The following is a 23,024-nucleotide window of genomic DNA, read 5'->3' as shown; positions in this document are numbered from 1 at the left end:
ATAATAAAAATAGGTTTAACAAGTTTGTACTTAACAAGTTTGTACTCTAAAACTAATTATCTATTAGAATAAATCATCAAAGAATAAGTAAAAAAACACAATTATTATACACAAAGATCATATATTTATCAATTTATTAGAAAACAATAGTGTTATTTAACATTTCATCATTTAAAATATGTTTATAATTTTGTTTGGTTACTTTTGATATGACGATATAAATTTGAAATGTTTAATATTATTGTTAAAACTTTGCTAATAGTTTATCAAACAAAATATCTACTTCCCACTTTATTTGTTGCAGTTATCTAAATTACTTTCTTTTATATAGAAAATTATGAATAAAAAAGTAGTTAGATCCACCCTTACAAAAGAATTTATGTTGGTTATAAATTAAAAAGTTATTAGTATAAAAAGCAGACTGAATCAAACTGGATTAGCTGAATTAATTAGAATTAATTAAAAGTGGTATTCATACTTTTAACTCAAGTTTTTAGTTGATTTAAACTTTGATGATCGTTGGTAGTAAAACTTTTAAGAACACAGAATTTCACTTAATCTTTACTACAAAAAAAAAAAAAAAAAACTTTGAGAATTAAAAAAGACATTTTACAGTAAAAAAAAAGTTAATACTTACAGTACATTTGAAAAAAAAAATTAAAATTTAACGCAAAAATATTACAGCATGTTGAAAAAAATCTCTACGCGAACACTCTTCTCTCGCACACGAACGAGCACACCTTCTGCTTGACGGCGCCGGAGCACGCGGTCGGGTGCCAGATGCCGCTCCTGATGGCGGCGCAGTCCTCCAGTTCGCTCACCCTCGAAGTTTTCTTGAACCCCCTGGACCAGTTGGTCCACGCGTCCTCGGACGACTTTCCGTCGACCCACTTCCACGTGCCCTCCTGCTGCATGTCCGTGAGGCCGATCCACAGGCACAAGATGCGCTTGCGGGAGAGGAGCGTGTTCCAGAGGAACCTGAGAAATTTGAGTTGGTTTTTCAGGAAATGCTTGTTTGGTAATGACGTATTTGATAAGGTTGTGAGTGAGAGTGGTACTGGTTGTTGTTTGAAAATGGCCAAACAAATATCACTAGTTTGTATAGATTTGTTGAATTTAATTTTTATAGATTTGTGGTTTACAATTTTTAAGAAATCTGTGCACAGTTAGCCAGTTGTGGATGGATTGTGCACACTAAACTATCAAGCGTGTATTTACTTTAAGTTAAGCTGCTAGATTTTTATTAAATTGTTTAAACTTGTATGTGATACATTAGAAGTAGTAAAGAAGAAACAAAAAGTGGAGATTAAAAATAGTAAGAAATATTTTTTTTTTTAACTTTTAAAACTATGTCTGAAAAAATTCTATGCACTTTTAGAGAAAGACTGGTATAAACTACTTATTAAACTTAAACGCCTTGATTTTCAAAATTTTAGCAAGTTTAATCCTCTTTCATAAACATTTTCTTTCACTTCAAACAGTTTAGTTTCCTGAGCAAAAAACTATATATATAAAACTTAAAAAAAAAAACAAGTATTTTATGTTCTGAAACTACTTGCATATGGTTTAAATGGCATATTGCAATAAACAAGGCTGTGAAAATGTACTGACAATTCAAACAAACCTGTAAATGGCTTCATCCCTCATTCCCACGTGAGCGAGGTCGCCACCCTGGTACTGGCAGTACCTCCTCGATCTGGCGTACGAGTCGGTTTTGAACGCGTTCAGCGACAAGTAGTACTGGTAGCCGTTCGGCGCGTTGTACCAACTCTCGCTCGCGTGTTCTGTCAAGTTTTACGCGGTTGTTAAATGTTTGAATAAAAATACATCCATTTGCAGTTTGTTCAAAAGTTATCATTGTCTAATAATTAGCTACATAATAATTTTTTGTTTTATTTGCGGCAAAACTAACTGGTATACAAGTGTAACTAAAGAATTAGTAATGAAACTCACGTAATAGGAATAAGAACAATTAATTGTATTTGTAAATTTTTGTTATATTTTAACTAAGCTCGTAAAATTACATAATAAAAATTTGTAAATAAAAAAAAAAATCTTAACATAAAATTCCAGCACAACTTGTTTTTTTAACTATATATTTAAGTTGTACAATAATTACTTACTTTCAAACTTTTTCTCAATTGCTTCAATGTTGCTGCGAGCACCATTCACCAGAAGATAGTTCTTTCTAATCGACTCTTCAATTTCTTTAATTTTTTTCATTGCCTCACCTGCGGAAGCGGACTGTACGGCCGGCAGAGATTTGGTCGCGGCGACCGTGGTCGTCGTGGGCAAAACCGTCGTAGTCGTTGCCGCGGCCGTCGTCTCTTCTTGAACTTTAGCTTCCGCTTGAACAACTTCCGTTCTCTCGTACATGGTCTCGTTCACGGCGTTGACCCACGACGCCAGACTCTCCATGTTGACCTCGACCTGCCCGAACCGCCTTTCCACCGCGCTCGATATTGGTCCTCCGGGCGCGATGGCCGCCTCCACGTTGATGATCCTCTCCATCATGCTCCTTCTCTCCGCCCCTGCCAGCGCCGACAGCCTCCCCTGGCTCTCGTACGCCAGCACCGACTTGCTCACCCACACGTTCAAGGTCCTGTTCAGATTGGACACGCTCTTGCTCAGCTGCGCAACTTCGGCGGGCTGGGCCACTTGGGGCGCTGCAACGACCGCCGAGGAATCCCTTGGTGCCATTGGGGCGCGCTCGATGTCCTGCAGGTACTCGAGCTGGTTCTCGAGTAAATTGCTGTTTTCGTCCACTAGCTGCTGCGTCTTCTGCAGCTTTGTGGCCAGGTCGTTGGTGTAGAAGAGCGCGTTGGTGAGATCCTCCCCCGTCTCCTCAACTTTCTTGTACAGGGACTGGACGCTGCACTGGAGCTTGCGGACCTTCTCCGCGTCACTTCCCTCCTCGGATAGGATCGAGTCGACCTCGTCCCCGGCGCACGTGACCTTGCCGCCTGCGTCTGTTATACGTATTTTTTTACCATCGCTAAAAATAAAGTTTTACTGGTTTGATGTTGAATATCAATCTTTTCATATTTTTTAAATTTTGTTGCTATTGTTAGGTTAAAAACTGTGGTTGTTTTATTATTATATTATAAGTTTGATTACCAGAAAACATAAATTTTGTCATAAAAGGTTTAAAAAATAGTTATTTGAATGCTTATTTAGTTATTGGTATAAAATATCCTTCCAGGATTACCAAAAACATATTAATTTTTAATACTTAATTAACTTTTGTTTGTTTTAATTTTTAAATTTTATGCTCAATTATTGTTTGGCAACACGCTTATCGCCACAATGACATTTATGGCAACTCTGCTTTCTTTCTAATCTAAGTATGTTTAAAAATTAATAGAAAAATTAGCTAGCTTTATGTACAAATTTAATTTATGAATATTTTTGAAAATTCTTAGTATTTTCCCTTTCTTAAAAGAGAGTTTTGATCGTTGTATAGATTTTTGAAAACTAAGTTTAAAAAATTAAACAATGCAGAAGCAATATTTAAAAAAAAATTTTAGGATGTTTTTAAGGTTTTTTATTTTCTTCTTACTAATATTGAAAAAATCTCAATTTCCAAAAATATTAAAAGATAGTTCATGCAAAAAATATACAAACATAAATTGTTAGTTTGAAATATAAACTCGAGTTTAAAAAAAATTAATCGCTATTATAAAATTGTACAACTTGATATAAAACAAAAAAAAAAGCAAATATTTTAATAAACAAAAAAGATTAATAAGATTATCTTTAGATCTAAGAAGTATAGGGAACCTTGTATAGAAATGAAAATTAAAAAAAAACAAAATATACTTACTAAATGACTAAACAACAATTATAGCAATCTATAACTGTATAAATTTATAAAGTTAGTATGATTAGTTCCTAAAAAAACTTTTATAAAGCAATTAAAAAAGTATAACTATAGTATAAGTATAAAAAAGTTAAAAAATCAGTAAATACTTAAAACAAATTCTACGATTTAAATCAATAAAAAAATAAAAAAACTTGATTACAAATATGCTGCTTTTTTTTTATGACTGTTTTGTGTTATAGCTACCGAAAAAATATTTAACAACTAAAGTATTATAAGACTTATATAGGGATTTGAATATTTTTTTAATAATTAAAAAACATGTAACATAAGAAAAAAATCAAGTAAAAAGCTGTTTTAGATTATTTACTTTAAAAGTGTATGTTTTGTTGCTTTATGTATATTGTCCGATTTTTCTTGTTTTAATGCACTATTTTTATTAAAAAATAATTACATCTGTATTATAACTTGTTTTTCCAAACAAAAATATATTAAAAGTAAAGCTCTACATTAAGGCCATAAAAAACTTTCAAAGAAACGAATTATAATTAAAGTTTTCGTATATTGTAATGTTTTTTTTTAAATAGTTTTACTTAATAATAGAAAATATAGTAAACTTACCTCTTTTTGATCTGACAAACGTTTCTGCTGTTTCTTTCAATCCCTGTTGATATAAACTTTTTTTTTAGACTTAAATGGTAAGTTGAAATAGTAAGCAAACAGTCTTTATTTTTGTAAGTTATAACTTGTTTAAGAAAAATGCATCTGCTGACTTTTACTTACCAATTTTTCGTAAGATATCAGAAACAAATTGAACGTCGAAACAAAAAGAGCTATGATTGCAAACGCTTTGTACATTCGTTCATTCATTGTTTGTATTAGTCTAGCTGAAAAAAAAAACGCTATATTAATAAAAAAAGGTAGTATCTAAAAATAAAAACAACTATTTTAAAATAAAACTGTTTCAAAGTTGAAATCACAGTCGAATGTGTCTGACTAGTACTTATCTAAAGTAACTGACAGTAAGTAGTGTAATATAAACGCATGATCGACCAACTCTAAAATCAACCACAATCTTTCAGTGGACTGTGTTAAAAGCCAATGATCCGTATAATAGTGCATTTAACACGTATTTTAAACTTTGAAAGTTTTTTAATGTACATTGTTAAACTTTAATTAATATTGGTAAAAAATAAAAATAAAACTTATACATCTACTAACGTCAAAGGAAGTAGTAAAAAGTTTAAGAAGTTTATAATGGTTGTTTAAATACTTTTTGTTTTTTATACCTCTTAGGATTTATAGGGGTCAGTTAGAAATGAGCAATTTTTCAACATGACAAAGTTTGAAAGTTGTTGAGAAAAAATCAACTAAACATCTTATAAGTCATTTTTTATTTAGTTCAATTTAACATAAACATGTTTTAGGGTAATTGGGTATACTTTTATTTGTTTGGTTTAAAGCAGTAGCTTATAAATTTGTGAAAAATAATTGCGCCGTGTATTGCTAAAGAAATCCTGTTTACGTTAGCGTATGACCAATAAAATATATGACTGCAATTACAGTTAGAACCCTTATCAGTTGTTTTTGTTATAACGAAATATACTTAAACTTATACATAACAATGCAGACAATTGTTTCAATACTATACAAGAAATAGAAAATTTGAAACAGTTTTCATCAATATCAAGTCTTGCTGTGTTATTAGAAATACCGTAAAATTTAGAAAAGACAACTAATAAATACTATTCCAAATTCAAAATATTTGGTGTTGATTTTGAATTCAATATAAAAGCTCAATAGTACTTAAAAGCCTATCAAAAAACTGGCTAAAATTGCTATATAATTTAAGTCTAACACCTAATTTAAAAAATTTGTTTTATTTGCAATTTATTAAAAAAGCTAATGATAAAATTTCTAACTTTTACTTGAAAAAAAAAGACAAATATAATAAAACTAAAAACATGTAAAAGTCTCTGTTTTTTAAACTGTTATTGTTGAATATTTATACCAAAAATTTGAACTTCATATCAAAAATGATAATGAAATACTTTAAAAATTCTACTGTAATAAGTTTTAATAAGTTGCTTCTTAATCAGTTTTTAAAGAAATAAATGCTGTCTTTATTATCATAACTTACGTAGATTTACTAAGTCATAAAGTCGGACTATAAGAACATAAAATACAAGTCGAAATGATGCTTCATATAAAAATAATACTATCAAATAACTATTATAAGATGTTATTTTTAGGAATTAGATGGTATAAAATATCAGTATTTTAAAGATTAAAAAATGTTTAAACTAAAAGTGCTTAGATTTTATAATTAGCACGTGCGCAATGCACATTAGTAGACGATAGAACCTTATTACAGTATGCAGCAAGTTTGATGATGAATGAAAAATATTTTACAAAAACGAAGTATTAGATGTTTTGTGAGGGCTTGACAACTTTTAATAAATTTTACAGTATATAAAGTAGCTAAATCAATATAGTATACATTATACTAAACTTTAAATGCATTTATCTACTGTACACAGTTTTTGTTTAAAAAAATAAGTACAACTAGTAAAGTTCATTGCAAAGTAGTGTTTTAAATTTTTCAAAAGGTTATAACCGGATAAAAATAAATAAATAACGGAAGCTGCTTAAGTAGTAAAGTATAAATACAGCAAAAATACCGTATGAATTAAAAATATCAAAACGCTTATTAAAGTACCAATAAATTACGAGACTAAACTAAAAAGTTTTATGTTCTGAAAAATAAAATAGGTAATTATATGTAAATACTAATTAAGAAATAAATTCTAAATAATAATAAAAAAGCTATATTAATAAACAAGCATACAGAATTCAATCGTTACGTGAAAAGCTTAAATATATATATTAATAAGTGGAAAAACTAACTGATGACATAATTTATTTCAAATTTTCATCAGCAATATAATGTTTAAATAAGATATATGATTATTTTGAAGACTAATTAAGAAGGCGAAGGAAATTTAATCAGATTGTTTACTTAAGTTTATCTATTTGTTTATTTTTTATTTTTACGAGCTTGTTGGCTTTGCTTTGTGTTTTATGTTGGTGTTTTTATAAGATTCTGCAGTTACACCATGTTCGGTCGTTTTTGACTGATACCGTAAAAACTAAAAAAATATAAATGTAAAAAACTCTGTCAGACCCAAAGTACTGAAGACTAAATTGCAGACGTGAAGGACAAAAAAAACCTAAAGATAAACCAAAGTTAATTTTTGAACTTAGTTTTGAACTTAAACAGAAAGAATGAATTTCACTGTACTACAGTTTTGATGTTTTTTAAACTAAAGAAATGCTGGAACATTTTTTATGACAGCAATAAGTAACAAGCGAGAGCAGTTATATTAGACCGCTAAGTATCACAATCATTTCCTGTTGATTTTTATCTCAAAAGATAATAAGAACTTTAAAAAAATTCAAGTTGCACAACTTTTGAAAAATTTAGTTGTTTTTTTACAAACATAGATATGTTTATTGAGTTAAATAAAACTAATTACTCAAGTAAGATATAAAACTACTTTTATAGTTTTTATATTTATATCTACCTTGTTATTAAACATAAGGGTTTTGATCTTTTGTATTTTAATTATAGCTTACAAAAACTGTAAGTGGTTACGTAGTTGTAAGTTATGTCAAAGGGTCTAAGACAGAAGTTGACAGGTGTTTGGTTGTCGTGGGCTAAGTTTTGAAAACTAAAATATTCGCGGGCCGCAGTCGTGGTTTTAATTACAATATGAGCTTTTCCTTTTTATCTTCATTACAGACCCCGTAATAAAGAGTTTTTTTTTTTAATTCCAGAATCAAGAAAACCTAGTATTAGCTTAAAATCTTTGTGTAAAATATACTTAAGACCTTTTTTCTTACTCTTCATTGAAAACCCTGTTGTATTATTTAGTGTAAGTTTCAAAATTTTACTAGCGGGCCTTATTTTACTTTTTGCGGGCCGCGTCTTACTTGTAATAAATACATGGTCGTGGGCAGTACTTTCCGACCCCTGCTTTTTGAGATATCTACGGTTTTATATATTTAAAATTCCATCGTTACTTTGTAAGCTGTTTAATGTAATTTGTTGCTCGTTTAAACATCATTTTTATAATAATCGATTAAATATTTACGTAAAAGACTGACTGAATTTTTTTTTTTAAAGTTAAAAAAGATTTTCTTTGAATTTTAACCTTATAGTTTTTTGTAAAACTTTTTGCTAAAAATTAGTAAGTTATTCAATGTTTAAGATTTTGAATGCATAGTTTGAAGTTGTTCTAAAGCATGTTATTTAAATATAATCTAAAGTATTTAAAAAAGATTTGAGTATTCAGCTTTAAAATATTAATATAAATTTAAATAATTTAAATAACATTAACATATTTTATGTTTAATAAAAGACAAAACCCCCGTTTTGATTACAGCCGCTGTTTTGTTAGACGAGCTTAATGAATAACTTTTAGGTAATAAACTTAAAAATTAAAGTTCAAAATACTTTTAATGGTCACGTATTCTAAGAAATTCAATTATGATAAAAGTTATGATATGAACTAGATAAACAATTATGATAAAAAAGTTTGAGTTAACCTTGTAGTTATCAATTTAGTTTATATTATATACCTGCTAACATCATTTATAAGATTATACAAGATAAAATGAAATTAGTTATATCAAAATTGATACGAATTAGGTTATTTTTGAATGAAATTGTTTGCCTCGAACAAACACTAAAAAACAGATATTTAAAGAAAAATTTTCTACAAAAAGTTTATTTGAAATTACTTAACGTGTAATACCACAGTTAAAGTCAAGAACTAGTCGACTTTCAACTTTAAATATATTTCTATTTTACATGTTTTTTTAAATAATAGTGTAGTTAAGTTTATTAAAAGTAACTGATAAGTGTTTAGTTTTTTTTTTTTATTCTAATGCTTAATTTTAAAAACTAAAACCTGTAAGCCTGACTTAAAAAAAAAGCAGCAATTCATGATTTTTATTTTAAGGCGTAATTTAGTTTAAGTTTTCAATTAGTTAGTTTTTGATTGATTATTTAGTTAACTTGAAGTTTGACTTTTGACTGCTTATTTATTTAGTTTTGATATATTTTGATTGTCTTTTTAAACATGCTTTTTTTGATAAAAACTCTTTATTCTTTATATAAGAGCACAATAAAAAAAGGCTATTTTGATCAAAAGTTATTAAAAACTATAAACTTTATTATGTATAGAAAATCTTTTTAACAAGTTTAATAGAGTTACCTAAGTATATATTTTATAATTTAAAGTTCAAAAACATAACTATATTATATCTATTATCATTCGATAAAATATTTTGTTACTATTTACTTTTTTTATTAATCTTTAGTTGTTTTTGTCATTATTTTTCCGTTATATTTGTTTATTAACCACCATGTTTAATTTAAATATTTATTTTGCTTAAAACCTTGTAGCAGAAAAAGGTAAACAAAGTAAGTTTTGTAACTATAATAGCTGGTGCTTTAGATGCCAGTTAAAAGTTGCAACCTGCTAAGTAAGCCAATGGGTAAAAGTACTAATTTAATTTGATGATTTTAAGCTGTTAAAGTATATTCTAAATTAGCCAAAATAAAACTTTTATAAAACGGATACAACTTTAGTCCAACTTATAAGTACGAACACTAGTGTAGAAAATGAAAGTAATACTTGTCGGTATATCGAAATGCGGAACTAAATCAATGGCAACCGCTTTTGAGGAGTTGGGTTTGACAAACTATGACTACCCCGAGCAGTTTATGTTCCAGAGAGATGATTGGTTTAAAATATTTAAAAGAGGAGGTACAAAGGAAGACTTCAGGAGAATGTTTGCAAACTGCGACTCTGTAACCGATTCTCCGGCGTGCTACTTTTGGCACGAAATATTACAAGCATACCCCGATGCAAAGGTTAGTATGATGTTGTTCGTTTTTATGTTACAAACTAAGTTCAGTTCAGATATATATATATATATATATATCTTTTTGATGTAAGATTGACTTTAAAACATTTTTGTGATTTAAAAAAGTGTGTTTACTAGAATAGGACTAAAAAAGTTCTACTATAACTAATAACTTTTAGTTCTTTACATCTCTTAAAATTTCATCCCGATGTCAGGGTTTTGTACTTAATCCTACAAATCTTTTTAAACATTGTTTATGTTTAACTTTATGAAGAAGTTTTGTAAACACTATTTTGAGCTTTATTTGATCAAAAAACTTTAAACTGAATACTTATTAAAAATTAAATTACACTTCAACAGCTTGTTTTGACACAACGGTCAAACGAAGACGAATGGTACAAAAGTTTTTACAAGCAAATGGTCAAAATGAAACCGCTCTCCACACCACCAATGATGCTGTCTCCGACTAACCGTACTCATTTGAGATATGTAGAAGAACAATGTTTGTCTTAAAAAATGTGTAAACGGTAAAAATGTATATTAGAAATAAAAAGCAAATTGCAAATAGTTTAACATCAAGGTTTTTAAAGTTTTAACGTTTTTTAGTCAGCAACAAAACATTACATGTTTGTCAATATTAAAAAAATGTCAAAACTAACTAAATGTTCTTTTTATTTAATCAAGTACGTTTAGAAGCTTTTTTTGTTGTACTTAACTTGAAATAAATATAAAAACTGCAAAAAATTTCAAAAAACAAATTTATTAGATCAAAATATATTTATTTCAAGCTTCACCGGTAAATATTTTACAGTAATGTTTGCACTGGGACACAACTGCCTTAATGTCAGCAATATAAACGAAACACTTTGTAAACTAACTTACAGAAGACATATTGCTTATGTTCTACAAGTAAGTTTTCAATTAAAACTGTTTACTTTTTTACAGCAATTTGGTCAACATGCAAAGTTCAGTTAATAAACGTAAAATTTCTAATTTCTCATAATAGTTATTGACGAAAATATTTAAATTGAAAATTAAACTGCTAAAATAAACAGAATGCTCCAAAGGAACAATTGCTCGTCTACAATATCGATCAGGGATGGGATCCTTTGTGCAAGTTTCTCGATCTTCCAGTTCCCGACAAACCTTTTCCTCATCGCAACAAACAGGGCTCGATTGTGAAAGAAGTGATGGAAACGCATGAGATGTTTGTTCCAATAAAGAAAGAAGTCCTTACGTATGGCTTATTACTTTTGGTGTTTGTTGTCTTACTCGTTTGCGCTGTTGTACTTATGATTGTTTATTTGTGAGCTTAATTTTGAGCCTTGGTGCTACTTTTGATAAAGTTTATAAAAAATAAGTGTTTCAAAGTATGATTCTTTTTTCACAATTCATTTTTTACAGCTCACTTTATTAATTACATTTTTGCTTAAGCTCTGTAAATTAACTAGAAGAAAAAAGAAAGCTACATACAGCTTTTATTATTATTATTGTTGTTATATTGATTTTAAAACTTAACTAAAATTTAAGCTTTACCTAAAACTCAGTCTTGAAATTTGATTTGTTTAGTTTCTAAAGTAAAAATTTTGAGTAAAAATTTGGTTTTAATTTAATTTTTTAAATGCTATTTTCCATGACTGTCACATATTTTTTTTAGATTTATTTAAGCACTGACGAGGTCTTTGACCGAAACTTAGTTTGAAAAATAATTTTTTGAAAGAATAAATTCATTATTTCTCCTCCAGTAGTTGAGATCTCTCTATTTCTTTGCTTAAAACCAAAACATATAATATTAATTTTTACAGTAACTTTTACTTTAACTTTTAATTCGTATATAAAAAACAAATCAAATCAGACTGAAAAAATTGTGTAAAACTTAGTTACTTCTGAAAAATGTTTAAAAATCTAAGTCAATGCTGCAGAATACTTAATGCTATTCTAAACTGAAAGTTTTAATTTAAATTTAAAGCAAATATCTCATACGAGTATGTATAAACATTAACTTTTTTCTAGAGTTATTTGTTTACTGCTTTTTATATACTATTCATATTGTTTATTTAACTTTTAACTTTAAGTTAAAAACCTAAAGTTAATCTTGAAATTTGTGAAAAAAAACTTAAAACAAGAACTTAGTATTTGACTAATTAAAAAAAATTTAATATAGCACTAAACTTTAAATAACTTTAAATGTTATAAATCTAACTATATAGCACTATGGTTTAAGTCTCATGGTACATACGTTAAATATAGCATAAGTTTTACAGAAAAAATATGTATAATAAAATTTAAACTTTGTCGAAAAGTTTTAGTCAATAAAACTAAAATAATTTTCAAGTATGAAAGTCTCTTTTCATCTTTTTTTAATTAATGCATAAAAAATACTTTGCTAGTGAAGTTTAATTTTTAAACTAATCCAGTTTTTCCTAAACTTTAAAAAGTCAAAAAAATGTACACCTGTTAGTTTTCAATAAACTATTATATTGACAAAAATGTTGTTAATTGTGTTTTTTTAATCTAAATATTTAGATAAACGGGAAAAGCTTAAGTTCGAAAATAAACAAAAACATCAATAAAAACTGATAGCTTTATTGCGTAATATTTTGGTCACTTGCGTAAAACTAACGAGCAATTCAAACAATGAAAGGGTCATAGTGGGTACTCACTTGAAATATAAATATAAATGGTACAAAAAATTTTAATCAGTTTTTTCTAATACTTCACTTGCTAAACTTTTTGTAACACATGCATCTTGACTTTTGTATAAAATGATATTTTCGATTACATCAAAAAATTTGAGCTTTAAATAACTATTTAATTGGGGTAGGAGTCTAATATGCACAGAGGGACACATTTGCACGAATGGTCAACTATGCACGAAGACGCTTTTGCACAAAGACAAATTTGCACGGGGTCAATTTTGCAAAAGGGGTCACTTTTGCAAGGGTAGTTTTTTTTTCTTATTTTATTTTTACTATCACTATTACCCCTAACCCTTACCCTCGATCGATAACTTTTTTGTTCTTTTTTTAATTTGACTATTATCAATTTATTTTTTTAATTTTTTTTTTTGATTAATGATTTTTATTAGTTTTTTATTTATTTTGTTTTTTCTATTACTGTTTCTCCTATTTTTTTTATTTTTTGTTGCTTTATTAGTTTTTGTTTTATTTTTCAATTTTTTTATTCTTATTTTATTTTTTTACTTTTTTCATTTTATTTTTACTATCACTGTTACCCCTAACCCTTAACCTCGGTCGGTAACTTTCTTTTTGTTTTTTTACTTATTAATCTTTTTATTTTTTTTATAATTAATTAACCACATTTTGTCAGTATAATAGTTTACTGAAAACTAACAGATGTACATTTTTTTGACTTTTTCAAACTTCGGAAAAACTGGATTAGTTTAAAAATTAAACTTCACTAACAAAGTATTTTTTATGCATTAACTAAAAAAAGATGAAAAGAGACTTTCATACTTAAAAATTATTTTAGCTTTTATTGATTAAAAATTTTCGACAAAGTTTAAATTTTATTACGCATCTTATTTTCTGTAAAGCTTAGCCTATACAAAATACTTGTTTACAACATTGAAACCATATCCTGTCTATATGGTTTTTTACATTTCAATTTTGTGCTGATTTTATTTGTCTCCAAAAATAATTGTAGTTTGTACTTAATGAAATATTTTAAGCAGAAGTTTTCATTTTAGAATATAAATGTTATACTAACAAAGTTTAAATATTATGTAGACTATTGTCATGGCCGTGTAAAGTAAATTTTACCTGTATGAAAAATAAAATTCGAAACTTTATATTATTAAGTAGTTAGTGATAGTTTTTTTAGGTTATATAAATTTAACTATCGAAAAACAAACTTTAGAAGAACTACGTTAGTATTTTAACAAATATATTGCCAATCCAAGAGTCAGCAGTCTTTTATAAATCTCGGACCAACTTTATTAAAATTTTTCTGTGGGTCGCAGTTATTTAAAATGACTATAATAATCAATATTTAAAAACTATTTTAAACTAAAGTTTTGACATAATAAGCAATTATAATGCACTAGCAATTATCAAATTAAGACCTAAACCAGGGTTTCCCAAACTCATTTACTAAATCGCCCCCTTTTTAGAAATCTGAAAAATAATCGCCCCCCACGATTTTAAAAACTATTTTTTCTCTTGAGTACAAACTTTTGAGCCTAAGAAATTGTGTTCGAAATGTAATTTAGTCTGGTATTTCTTATGCACGCACTTTTGGGCTGTATTCAAAGTAGTTTACAGGGCTTGAAAAAATAAGTTACTGTTTTTTTCTTATAAGCCCAGTAAAGTGTATTAAAATACTTAAATATTAAAAAGCCTTGTGTAATCAGTAATCAATCCTGATGAAATATGAATTGTTTTAAAACTAATTAAACTTTTAGGGTAGTGGTGGACAACTGTTGTAGTCTGCAATTCATATTTACTAAAAAATCTTTTCTAGTTTCAACTCGTAAAAAATGTAATTGCAGGCTGCATAATTAAAAAAATAAAAAATATGAAAATTAGAAAACTCCAGCAAAATTGTAATAAAATGATTTACTATTATTGTGATCTAGGAAATACTAAAGTAACTGAAAACCAAATTTAAAGTGTATTTCAAAATCATAAGCATCATAAAACTAAATTTTGTTTACTTTGCACAAGTAGTTTTCAAGTCTCTTAGCGGGTCGAAATTTGATTGGATCTGGACCTTACGTTACCCATCTGAAATCTTAACTGAAACCTGACATTATAACTATCTCTCATTTAACGAATTTCGGACATTTAGAAGTGATTACTAAGTAACTTATTTAAGCCGCACAAAATACTTAAATTATTTTATAAATAGGCATATTCTAAAACTAAATACCAGAGATTAAAAAACTACAAAAGGATGAACAGCTTATTTTACACATCATGAAATAAATATTGAAACATCATTGCTTATATAGTTTTAGGAAGTTTGACCGACTGGTTTATTATCTCATGAATAAGGGTTATATCAATAGCTTCTGTTAATTTAGTAAAATTATTAACTTCAATGCTAAGATATATTATAAGCAAGTTAGTTGTAAAATTAAAAATATAATTTTGAAGTTTTTAAACTATATGTTTTGTAGTAGAACACCATTAAATAGTATTTGACTCCTTAAGGAAACTAAACCTTAATTTTAATTTTTTTTTTCTTAATTTAAATTCAAAAAAAATCATATGTTTTACAGTTAATTCTGTGAACAGAAAGTAATCAATTAAAAAATTCTTTTAATTATGTTAAAACTTTGTTTTGTAACTGTAGCAGTCTTTTTGATGGATTAATTAATACTGTTTAATTTTATTTTTTCTCTAGTTATTAGCCTATAATAATTTACCAGAAGAAAATAGTGAAAACATAAAAGCTAGTGTTGAACTATTAAAATAAACAACAACAATAAATCAAGCTAGAAAATAAATTTGAGTTTAATAATCTTTTAAATGAAAAATTTGAAGTCATTTCAAATAGAGACATCAAATCTATACTCTTTTAAAACCAAAAAAAAATTTTTGAAATAAAAATTTTAATGGACATCAAGGTGTTTTTTATTTATACAGATTAAACAAGTAATAACAAAAATATGTCAAATAGATTTCTTTCAAACAAATACTTTAACTACTATGCTATAAAAACTTTTAGTGTAATGTAATTCGACAAATATAAACTACAAAAATAACCAGGTCAAAACAAAGTATTAACATATTTAAAACATAAACCATTTTATAAATACAGTAGACTTCCTCTTCAGTTCGCACTTTGAACAAAATCAAAAAGTTTAAACTCAAAAATCATTACCATTTTTTTTACTAAATGTTAAATTTAAATATATTATATGCAATAACGTTATGAATAAATATGAAATCAACTAAAACATTAAACAAACACTCATAAAAAATGAAATCTATAAAAGCTATTAAATATTGTGCATTTCTTGTTTTATTAATAGTTAGTTAGTAATAGACTTTATTTAAGTAAATTTGAAGAAAATATAAGTTTGCACTTTTTTTTGGGTAAAAAGTGCGAACTCAAGAGGAAGTCTACCGTAATTAATATTTATTAGGCATTATGCAAACCTGTTATAGAATAAATAACTCAAAAGAATTTTTAATATAAAATGACTACTTAAATACAATACCAACCAGGTTAAATAAGAAGTATTTTAAAAGATCTAATAAAAAAAAAAATTTCATAAAATATTGTCTGCTACTGAATTCTAACATAATGCGAAGGATGAGGTTCATGAATGCTTGCAAGTTTTTCTAATCTGATTCTAAATCAGTCAAATAACGCTTCAAGTCACCTCCTTTACAAATATCTAGATTAGATATTTTGCTTAAGATGTTGATAACTAAACTGAAAGCTTTCTCAACAACATAGCTAGGAGGAAAAACTATACACAATAATCTAAATTCCTCTCAAATGGTTGGATACTTTTGCCTTAGTTTTTGTTGAGTCCAAAGGCTTTCATATCGTTCTTTGGAAAAAAATACTTTAATTTCAAGGTCAGTTTGTAAGTCTGAGAGGGTTTTCTGTGAGTCGTTTACTTCAAAAAGATCTGCCACGAAGGGATCTATATTTTTATTTATATGATCTAGGATCTAGGGATCTAGCTTTTTTGTGTCAAATCGAAATTTTACTACTTAATATGTTGAAATTGTCAAAAAATTCCAGATTTTTTAGATTTTTTTTTGTCTAAATTGTCAAATTCCAGGTTTTTCTAGGTAAATTGGCAATCCTGTATAGTTTCATTTCGAAGTCTAACTTAGTGACTTTTCAAAAAACAATTGGAAATATCATGAGGTGATAGTTAATATAGAAAACATAGATTTTTACAAACCATTTATGATCCTAAATATGTAAGGTTAAAAAATAGTGAGAGGAATTCCGATCGTCTATGATCTATGTAATTGTTAAATAAGAAATTATATGAATGAAAATATGTAATTAACTTGAAAGTAGGAGTCATAAGTACTTGACTTTTTTTTCTATATTTTACATAAACACAATAACCTTTTTTGTTTAAGTTTTACCTCAGGGTCAAATATTTAATAGCAAGCTAAAATTAGTAAAATAGCAAGATAAAAAGTAAAAATTTTACGACAACCCCAAATTTTAAAATCGCCCCTTTTCGCCCTCTTACTAGTTATCGCCCACCCTTTCGCCCCCTTACTAATTATCGCCCCCCAAATTACTAAAATCGCCCCCAGGGGGGGCGATATCGCCCACTTTGGGAAACCCTGACCTAAACTGTAAGTTTTTACCACAAAAATTCTGTTAACTATCTAAAAGTAAAGTTTTTAAATTAAAAATAGATCGTGGGCCGTAGATTTACGTTTTTCGGCCCGCAGTTCTAATCAGCCAGTATTTGAAAATTGTTAAAGAACAGTTCTAAATTTAGTTAATACCTGTCAGTTTTTAGTTTACTTTAGATGTCTTTCAAAGTTTAATAAGAAGTTAGTTTATCAAAATAAATTAAAGCAAGTAAACGATAACAAAAATATTTTATTACTATTTAGATAACTATCAAGGTCAAACTTTGTGTTAATATTTAACAAGGAAAAACGTTTATTACTACTAGAAGAGTTTTAGTAATGCCTTGAGAAACATACTTTACTTTTAAGATTAAAGGATAACTTTTTTATTTAAAACTATGGCTTTTTTTTGTACTGTACTACAAAATAGTTATGAAACATATTTATTTACTTTGCAAAAGCTTGTGAAAAATGATACTGTTTTTGCTTTAAATAAACCATTTGAAAAACAACAACAGGTTTTATATGTATTTTACCAAGTCAATAGTCTTGTTTGTACATTTTTATGAAAAACAGTTAGTTCTTAGAAGTACTTGATATTTTTTCAGAAATAAAACTTAAAATCTAAAAAGTAAAGAGTTTTAAAGTTTGTTGAGTGGTTCTTTTTTTATTTTATTTATTTTAGAAACTTATAGTTACTGATATGTTATTTTAACATTTGTTTTTTAAAATTTGTGAACGAAATCATTATTTTAACTTATTAACAATTAATAAAAAATTGATGTAGAAAAAACTTTAAGTCATACATTTTGAAATAAATCTGAACTTTAACTTAAAGCTTTATTGTCAAATCTAAATGATAAAACCTTTCTCATTAAAAACTGTAAAACTAAGTTAAAACAAGTAACAGCTTTAACTTTTATAAAAAAACATCGAAAGCTAGCCCATTTTTTTGATTTGTTACAGTAAAAACCCTAATTGCAATATTGGTATTAAAAAGTTTTCTTTTAGAAAAAAAAATTTAATCAAAATGCCTGCACTGACCTTAAAGTTTTCTTTAATTATTTAATTAAGTTTTTCTTTATTTGTTTTGTACTTCAACAACTAATTTTTGAGTATAGATAAATATTTTCAATAAATATACTTAATTAATAAAATTTGAAAACTTAATTTATCTGTTTTTATTTGCCATAAGCAAAAAATTTGTTTACAGTAACCTTTTAAAACATAATTTTATTATTTTAATAAAACCTGTCGTATTTTGAATTTATAAAAACTAAACAGAAACAAAGTTAATAGAGCACTTTAACGTATGTACTATGAGACTTAAACCATAGTGCTATATAGTTAGATTTATAACCCTGAATGACATTAAAATAAAAATATTCTAATACTAAGCTCTTGTTTTAAGTTTTTTCTTTAAACATTTTGAAGATTAATCTTAGGTTTTTAACTTAAATGTTAGATAAACAACATGAATAGTATATAAAAAGCAGTAAACAGATAATTCTAGAAAAAAGTTAATATTTATACATATTCGTATGTGATATTTGCTTTAAAATTAAAATAAAAGTTTCCAGTTTAGAATAGCATTAACTTAGATTTATATTTTGCAGTATTGACTTAGATTAAAAAAATTTTTTTTAGAACTAACTAAGTTTTATACAACTGTTTCAAGCTGATTTGATTTTTTTTTTATATACGAATTAAAAGTTAAAGTAAAAGTTACTGTAAAAAATGAGTTATAAAAAAAATCTTACTTTGAAAACACAATTTTTTTTTATAAACTTTATCAAAAGTAGCACCAAAGCTCTATTTTCTAAACAAGATTAGGCTCACAAATAAACAATCATAAGTACAACAGCGCAAACGAGTAAGACAATAAACACCAAAAGTGATAAACCATACGTAAGAATTTCCTTCTTCACTCGAACAAACATAGGGTGAGTGTCTATTATCTCTTGAACGATCGATCCCTGTTTGTTGCGATGAGGAAAAGGTTTGTCGGGAACCGGAAGATCGAGAAACTTGCACAAAGGATCCCATCCCTGATCGAGACTGTAGACGAGCAATTGTTCCTTTGGAGCTTTCTGTTTATTTTAGCAGTATTGGTAAGCTTTGCTCATTAAACAATAAATGTTTTGGTTTCTTTTGAAAAAAAAATAATTTTTATACTGTAAAGTAATAGCTATGTTGTAATAACAGCGTAAATTCCAGTAGAAACTACTTTACTTTTAGTAATTTGATGTTAATCAAATTTTTTTAGTTTAGAAATTTAAATGTCCTTCAAAAGAAAAAAATAACATCCTTTAAAAAAATATAGTTTGTCGATAGTGGCATTGTCATTTTTCTGAACTGAAATAAAGTTTTAAGAGCTTATTTAACTTTAAACAAATTTCAGAAAAATTAGGCTTTTTCTAAACTCGTGTTTAATAAAGCTTTTTAGTCAATAAAATAAACTTTTCTCTACTTAATTTTTATTTTATGACTTAAAAACTAAAAATTTCCTATTCAGACGTGAAGTTAGTAATTACTTCTGTTTGATGATTTATTTTTAGACATCAAGTAAGTAAGAAATATATAAAAGAGATGTGCAATTCCCACGTTTCTTCAACAGCGTATAAAAATTAAGTAAAAAAAATACTTAGTTAAGCAAAGAAAAAAACATAGTTCCAAAGTTTTGGTAAAAAAGACAACACAAACATCGACTAAAATAAAATGTTTTATACTTTTCCAGTTTTGTAGTAAATACTTTGTTTGTTTTCAATAATACCATCATTTTCCTTCATTTTTTGAAAGTTTTCAAATTCCAATTACTTAAGTTTTTATTTATCTTAATTTGTAATTCAAAAGATATAAAACAGCAACATAAGAAGGTTTATTAATTAACAAAGATATCATTTGCTCTTTGAAGCTTAAGTATCAATAAAGTTTAAACCTTTTGTTATTTTTTCTATCCTATAATTTATTTATAGTATTTCAGCTAACGTCAGGATAGCAGAGATGATTTTAGTAGTTTCAACATAAAATAATTAGAGCGACAAATATCGTATCTTATTAAACTATATTCTCTTATAAAAACTTAGGACTACATTTCGTATACAAGTTTTGTTTAAACTCGCTAAAAAATTATAATGTTGTACATAAGATAAACTTATAATTTATACAATAGTTTAAGAGCAGGAAAACTTAAAGGTTTCAAAGTAAAGTTTTTACAGTTTTAAAGACTAATATAAAAACAGACCTGAAGCACGCAGGCTATGTGCTTTCTGTAGGCCTGCTTGCAAAGAGTGTCATTCATACGTTCAAAACAGTTGTGACCAAGAAAAAACTTAACTGTTTAAAAATATTCAAAATAATAATTTAGTTAAATTTATATAATTATTATTATATAATTAAAAATAAATAGTATAACTATCATACATAATTAAAATAAAATATTTCTAGATAAATAGTTATAAACTTATTATAACGCTATTTCATACACCAGTGGTCAATAACCCTTTCAAAATTAATGCACACATATTAACAGTGAAACTAATTCTGTGTATACGAGACTATAAAGAGTATAAACTAGTACTAAAAAATACAAGTTTTTATGTTTTAAGTGTCTTATTATAAATATAACTGGTTAAGAACGGTTAGTTTATGGTATAACTATGTTTTATAATAGAAAAAGGTAAAACAAATGTCATATGAAAATAAGGTTTCACCCCACTAGTTCTTGCACACTACAAATTTTTTTTATGCACACCGTAAATACCACTGTCATACATTATAAATAAAAACTAACACTGATTTTGAATATATTTTTGATGATATCGACATAATGGTGACAATTTCATTGCAATAGTTTGTGAAGAATTAATGATATTTACTTGATTGAGGAAACTTTCATACCAAACATCTTCGTTTTTTCTTTGTGTCAAAACTAACTAAAATTTATACTAAGATAGTTTAAAACAGCAGCTAAATGTACAAAAAACGTTTTAATTTTTCAAAACAGAAAAATTTTGTAAACAAATATTGTTCATATGTAGTAATTAAGCTGTTGAAAATAAAACAGATACCGAAAATATTGCTAAAAACGAAAAAAACCTGTAGTTATACTTTAGTTTTTTTAAAATAAATCTTTTAATTAAAAAAAAAGTAGCATATAAATTAGTGAAACGAATAATGTTTTAAAAACATGAAATACTTTAAAACTTTGAGAACAATGTGTGTATGATTTTAATAAAACTATAACTTTAAATTATAAACAAACTTGATAAGTTTAGACTAATGTATCTTTAATAAAATTTATTGAATAATGTAAAACTGATAAAACTAAATATTTACAAAACTCTAATGTTTAGTCAAAAAAAAAATGTATTAACTACAATTAAAGCTTTAATAAAGCTAAATACTACTGCAAGAATTTCAAAGTTTTTATACATAAAAAGCTTTTTTAACAACTTTTTAATAGTTATTAAGATTTTAAAGGATGCAAGGAACCAGGGGCGTAGCGTGGGGAGGGACACTGGCGCATGCGTGCCACCCAAAAAAAAAAGAAAAGAAGTAAAAAGATAGAATGTAATATCTTTATCCTTTATTGTTTATTTTTCTGCCTAATTTGCCTTTTTTCAAATATTTTTATCTTGTATTCGAAAAGTTAAACGAAATTTTGAATACCAATTAGTGACAACAAAGGGAAATTACCTAATATACTGATTTGGTGCGCAAGCGAAAGTGCACACCGATGTTGATGAAAAACTCCATAAGGAAAATTTTTATAAATTCATTAACTTCATAAGAATTTAGACTCAAAAAGAACGCAACTAATTAGTGCACCGCCGTAGTATAACCTTATGACAGATTTTTCTACAAAAAGTTTACAAAATACGTCACGCTTAAAGAAAAATTAAACAATTTTACAATTTTTTTTTTATGCTACAATAAATGTTAAGACTACTGCTAGTTTTCTGATCTTTATTTTTATAAACATACAAGAAAAAGCGTGTCGGCCTATGAGAAATAAACTTTGTTTGTGATTTTTATTTTAAACAAATACAGTCAGATGAATTAAATTTAAAAAGGGTACTTTTAACTATTTTACAAAGTTGTGATAAATTGTAATAACAGTTATAAAGTTGGTCTGTTTTAACTTCTATGTAACTTTATTTAAATTATGTGCAATGAGGTGTTGTTATCAGTGTTGTATTGTATATTAAAGAAATTGATATTTTTTTCGTAAATAAAACAGATACTTTCGTTTTATTGAATATATTCATTTTTAAAGATATAAAGTTTACTGTAAGTAGTAAAAACAGTTTTTATTTAGTAAGCTTACATTTGTGCAAGTATAAATAATTCTAATAAAACTTATACTTTTTTCTGTTTAATTTTGTAATATATAAGTATTTTTTTAAACACTTACTTGAAACTTATTTTACTTAATTAATTTATTTGAATTATATTAGTTAAAAAAAGATCTTTTTACAGCCAATTACAAAAGTTTTAATTTAAGAGATCTTTTGAGAAAAAAATTTGCCCACCTCCTGACCAAAATACCACGCTACGCCACTGCAAGCAACTACATACTTTCACTTATAATTCTACTTTTCTAAGTCATATTTTAATGTACACACTTTGTTGTATCACAAAAATGTTTTAAAGTTAATCGTATAAAAAAAGGACTACCAAATTGCATTCTGTTATTAACATAAAAAAATAACCTTTGCATCGGGATAAGCTTGTAATATTTCGTACCAAAAGTAGCACGCCGGAGAATCGGTTACAGAGTCGCAGTTTGCAAACATTCTCCTGAAGTCTTCTTTTGTTCCTCCCCTTGCCATCACCTTCATCCAGTCATCTCTAAGGTACACGAACTGCTCTGGGTAGTCGTAGTTTTTCAAACCCAACTCCTCAAAAGCGGTTGCCATTGATTTAGTCCCGCACTTCGAAGGTCCGACAAGTATCACTTTCAT

General features: G+C 26.9%; 3 protein-coding genes across 3 annotated transcripts; 1 reads left to right on the top strand and 2 right to left on the bottom strand.

The window, feature by feature from the left end:
- Positions 1-101: 101 nt before the first annotated feature.
- LOC145849890 (uncharacterized) lies at positions 102-4,703 on the bottom strand. The gene is made up of 5 exons (XM_082954988.1): positions 4,604-4,703; positions 4,442-4,484; positions 2,124-2,969; positions 1,625-1,784; positions 102-978 (listed from the first exon to the last, which is right to left on the bottom strand). Exons 1-5 carry the CDS (start codon positions 4,688-4,690, stop codon positions 702-704), a joined length of 1,413 nt encoding a protein of 470 aa, XP_082811114.1. The 5' UTR covers positions 4,691-4,703; the 3' UTR covers positions 102-701.
- A 4,806-nt stretch (positions 4,704-9,509) lies between these two features.
- Positions 9,510-11,064, top strand: LOC145828685 (uncharacterized). The gene is made up of 4 exons (XM_082936440.1): positions 9,510-9,761; positions 10,115-10,256; positions 10,521-10,663; positions 10,810-11,064. The coding sequence occupies exons 1-4, from the start codon at positions 9,510-9,512 to the stop codon at positions 11,062-11,064; spliced, it is 792 nt and encodes a 263-aa protein (XP_082792566.1).
- Positions 11,065-18,319: 7,255 nt separating this feature from the next.
- On the bottom strand, positions 18,320-23,024 carry LOC145829755 (uncharacterized). The gene is made up of 4 exons (XM_082937624.1): positions 22,773-23,024; positions 20,852-20,993; positions 20,303-20,394; positions 18,320-19,148 (listed from the first exon to the last, which is right to left on the bottom strand). Exons 1-4 carry the CDS (start codon positions 23,022-23,024, stop codon positions 18,894-18,896), a joined length of 741 nt encoding a protein of 246 aa, XP_082793750.1. The 3' UTR covers positions 18,320-18,893.

Source organism: Thalia democratica, chromosome 2, assembly GCF_965202585.1.
Source record: "Thalia democratica chromosome 2, ktThaDemo2.hap1.1, whole genome shotgun sequence".
Taxonomy (NCBI): Eukaryota; Metazoa; Chordata; class Thaliacea; order Salpida; family Salpidae; genus Thalia; species Thalia democratica.
This window is presented reverse-complemented; position numbering and strand designations above follow the sequence as displayed.